General features: G+C 41.5%; 1 protein-coding gene across 2 annotated transcripts in view; it reads right to left on the bottom strand.

Moving 5' to 3' along the window:
• Positions 1-2,192: 2,192 nt before the first annotated feature.
• Positions 2,193-4,545, bottom strand: part of KPNA2 (karyopherin subunit alpha 2) — a 15,543-nt gene continuing 13,190 nt past the window's right edge. Inside the window, exons 9-11 of one of the 2 annotated variants that reach the window (XM_017542848.1) lie at positions 3,828-3,977; positions 2,569-2,675; positions 2,193-2,372 (exon numbers count right to left, since the gene is read on the bottom strand). In XM_017542848.1, coding sequence (XP_017398337.1) covers positions 2,583-2,675; positions 3,828-3,977 — 243 coding nt within the window. In that variant the 3' untranslated portion in view covers positions 2,193-2,372; positions 2,569-2,582. Of the gene's footprint in view, positions 2,676-3,827; positions 3,978-4,545 lie in introns of both variants that reach the window. The other variant, XM_017542847.2, reaches the window with a different exon arrangement.

Genomic DNA, 4,545 nt, shown 5'->3' with positions numbered 1-4,545 from the left:
AGGAGGCTGAGGCAGGAGAATCACTTGAGCCTGGGAGGCAGAGGCTGCAGTGAGCCAAGATCGCACCATTGAACTCCAGCCTGGGCAACAGGAGGGAGACTCGGTTCCCAAAAAAAAAAAAAAAGATTTCAAACTTCTAGGAAACTAAAAATGTTGGTGCATTAATAAATCACTAGCAGAAAAACAAAAGAAATAAATCACTAGCAATTTAGACAGTAACACTGCAAGAAGGAGAAGCTGGTGGCTACATAGTGTTTGTATCCCGACTTTTACAAATCAAGCTGGTTATAAAGTCATTCTGTCAGGCCAGGCACGGTGGCTCACGCCTGTATTCCCAGTACTTTGGGACACTGAGGGAGGCAGATCACCTGAAGTCAGGAGTTTGAGACCAGCCTGACCAACATGGAGAAGCCCCATCTCTACTAATACAAAATCAGCCAGGCGTGGTGGCTATATTCCCAACTATTTGGGAGGCTGAGGCAGGAGAATCGCTTGAACCCAGGAGGCAGAGGTTGCAGTGACTGCAGATCGTGCCGTTGCACTCCTGCCTGGGCAACAAGAGCAAAACTCTGTCTCAAAAAAAAAAAAAGGAAAAAAAACCATAAAGTCATTCTGCCATTCTCAAAGATATTAAGTTACCCACACAATAAATTAAAAATCTCCCAATGCCTCTATGGACCTAACAACTCCACGGAAACTAGCATGTTAAGCATTTTATCTAAAATACAATTAAAAAAAAAAAAACTTTTTTGGAAACCAGCTATCTCCAGTTCATTACCTCACTATTGAGTCACGCCTTTAACAAATCCAGACCTTATACTTTCTATCCTTTTACACTAGTGCCTCTGAAGCCATTAAAACTCTCCCACATTAAAGCAAAAATCTAGGATGTCCAGGTTTACTTCCCCATCACTTTTCTCAAGCTGAAGAGTTTTGGATTCAGTATCTAAGAAGGAAGTCGAGTTGGGGAGAGGAAGAGAGGATCAAGTAGGAAAGGAAAGGCAGTCTGTACTGTTAATGTCTCTTCCCCCTCCCATTTAGGGGAGCTGAGGAAAAGCTGAGAAAGTGATCCACAGTTCCAAACAAAATGCTCTATTACAAGGAACGCGTGTTAACACAGGGGTTTCGTATTCCTTAATTTTTTTCTTTTGAGATGGAGTCTTGCTCTATCACCCAGGCTGGAGTGCAAGGCGCAATCTCAGCTCACTGCAACCTCTGCATACCAGGTTCAAGCAATTCTCCTGCCTCAGCCTCCCAAGTAGCTGGGATTACAGGTGCATGCCACCGCACCCGGCTTTTTTTTTTTTTTTTAGTAGAGACAGGGTTTCACCATGTTAGCCAGGCTGGTCTCGAACTCCTGACCTGAGTGATCTGCCTGACTCGGCCTCCCAAAATGCTGTGATCACAGGCATGAGCCACTGTGCCTGGCCTAGTGTCCCATTTTAGTAACTTGGCTGTAGAGGGTACTTCAAATAAGCACTACCTAGTGCACTATACCTAAACAAGGTAAGGATTAAACATTGTTCCATGGAAGAATTTTAAAACTCAACTATTACCTGCAAAAGACAAAAATGTATTTCTATGCATGTTGATGAACTAAGGGAAGAAAATCCTCGTTTGTAGCCAAGAAGGTAAACGGAGACTTGTTGCAGTATATTACTACCGACTTGAAAAGATGTCATGGCCAAGCATGGTGGCTCACTCCTGTTATCCCAGCACTTTGGGAGGCTGAGGTGAGCAAATCACCTGAGGTCAGGAATTCGAGACCAGTCTGGTCAACATGGTGAAACCCCATCTCTATCTACTAAATATGCAAAAATTAGCCAGGCATGCCTGTAATCCCAGCTACTCGGGAGGCTGAGGCAAGAGAATAACTTTAGCCTGAGAGGCGGAGGTTGCAGTGAGCCAAGACTGTTCCACTGCACCCCAGCCTGGGCAACAGAGCGAGACTCCATATTAAAAACAAAAACAAACAAGCAAACAAAAAAACACAATAATGTGGACCCTCACGACTAAACTGGGTACTTTCCCAGGTGATGCCAATGTGTGGCTACTATTTTACCTTGGAACCCCATTCAGCCTTCGAGTTTGGGAGGAATTAATTCCACTTGTAGCTCCAGGACAAATTTATGATTAAATTTAACATTTTTAAGCCCATCTCCCTGGCCAAGGAGACTTAAAGAGACACTGGCTGAGGGTTTCTGGAAAATTTTATTCATACTTCTAAAAAACTGCAACCAGGACTGCCTCTGATTAATCGTATCAGTTTGGATAGGTTATCCTTCACTTGCAACATTAAACATCCCAAATTAGAAAGCAATACATAGGCATGGTGAAATAAAGGGTGGGTTTTAATGTTTATTTACAGGAGGCTGCAAGATATGAAATTCCACAAAGAAATAAGAAACGTAGCCAGAGGACAAGCTTCATACAGTATGTACAGTTGGAACTGTTCAAGTATAGTTTCAGTGTAAAAAGTGCTACAATAACAAACCACATTTAGAAAGGAGTTCTTCGTAGAGAAACAGGAAGACAAAATACCAAACATAGTACACAACAGATTTATACCTCAGCTACATGATCTAAAAGTTAAAGGTCTCAGGAGTCCCATCCTGAACTTGGAAGGTATAGCCTTCAGAGGTAGTTTCTGGCACAACATTTTGATCTTCCTCTTCCTGGAAATATATTAAAAAACAAATATAAAAGTAATATAAATATTCCAAGCAGCAGCCTACCTAGAAGTCTGTATTTAATATTTAGATCTTGGCTGGGCGCGGTGGCTCACGCCTGTAATCACAGCACTTTGGGAGGCCGAGGCGGGTGGATCACAAAGTCAAGAGATCGAGACCATCCTGGTCTCTACTAAAAATACAAAAAATCAGCTGGGCCTGGTGGCATGTGCCTGTAATCCCAGCTACTCAGGAGGCTGAGGCAGGAGAATTGCCTGAACCCAGGAGGCGGAGGTTGCAGTGAGCCGAGATCGCGCCATTGCACTCCAGCCTGGGTAACAAGAGCAAAACTCCAACTCAAAAAAAAAAAAAAAAAAAAAAGATCTTGATCTGCATATTATACATTTAATCCTGTATGATATTCTAATATTTGACACAGGGGAGGGAGGGTCTCTGAAACTTTGCCAATTCATGAGTGCCTGGGGAGTTGTGGGGGCCGGGGATAAGGAATGCTACTACAGTAACAGAAAAAGCCTGAGATTATTTTTCTTCTCCAACTGTCAATTTTCAATTGGAAAAGAGTGCCTATTAAATAGGCCCAGAGCATAGTGGTGGGTTTGGCCTACTTCTCTATCACCTCGTACAATGACATCCATAAACTTATTCTCAAAATATTCTAAGATTCTCAAAGGCTGTTCACTTGAAACTAATCCGGTTACTTTTAAAATCTCAGTTTAAAGATTATATTGGCCGAGCGTGGTGGTTCATGCCTGTAATCCAAGCACTTTGGAGGCCAAGGCAGGCGGATCACCTGAGGTCGGGAGTTCAAGACCAGCCTGACCAACATGGTGAAACCTCGTCTTTAAAAAAATAAAATAAAAAGATTTTATTACCACCAAGCCAAACATCAGAGAAGCAAATAAGTACATTATGTCCTACACACACTGATATTTTGCTATATTTAACAAAGATATGAGCCTTTCTTTGTTTGTTTTGAGATGGAGTCTTGCTCTGTTGCTCAGGCTGGAATGAAGTGGCATGATCTCAGTTCACTGTAACCTCAAGGCTCACTTTTAAAAGTATGAGGGGAAAAAAAGGCTCCAGGCCTTGACTTTACATGTTTCCAAGTTGTTACTAATATTATCATCCATTACTCACCTCTACAGAGAAATACTTCTCAATTAAGTTTAATGAAGCTTTATACACAGACTCATTTTCATGGTTTTGCAGAGCTTCAATTTTGTCTAAGCCTCCACATTCTTCAATAATTATACTAAGTTTCTCAGTTTCACCTAGTTTCTCAGCAGCCTAAAAAAAAAAAATTAAGTTTACTAGCATATACTCTGAATGTTTTAAGAAAATGACATCAATAATTTGAATACTGATATGTCAGGCAGAATTAAGCACCTAACAGTTCCTTCAACAAGCATATCATAGTTTTATGTCCGTTTTATATTTTGTTGAAACTCAGTGTGATTGGATCTATACTTGCTCTTAGCACTGCTTCAACTGGAGCCTTCAACCAGAGATCTTACCATCAATAGCTCTCAACTTTTTCCATGTATCAAAATAACGTGGGAAACTTCTAAAACAACACTACATTCCAGTTCAACTGGTCTGATATGGGAACAGGGGCTTATTGTTTAGTAAAGCATCCTATGTCATCACAAGGTTGAGTCAAGGTGTCTACGGGCAAAGATGGCCTATGGAGTGCTAAACTAAAATGTCCCCAACCAGAATGTGTGTTGGTACTAAGGACTTACTGGGCATAAGGAATGGTATGTAGATTAGTTTTTGTTTTCAACTTTTTTTTTTTTTTTGAGACAGAGTTTCGCTCTTGTTACCCAGGCTGGAGTGCAATGGCGCGATCTCGGCT

This window comes from Cebus imitator, unplaced genomic scaffold, assembly GCF_001604975.1.
Source record: "Cebus imitator isolate Cc_AM_T3 unplaced genomic scaffold, Cebus_imitator-1.0 Scaffold148, whole genome shotgun sequence".
NCBI lineage: Eukaryota > Metazoa > Chordata > Mammalia > Primates > Cebidae > Cebus > Cebus imitator.
The sequence above is the reverse complement of the archived record's forward strand: the minus strand, read 5'-3'. Positions and strand labels throughout refer to the sequence as shown.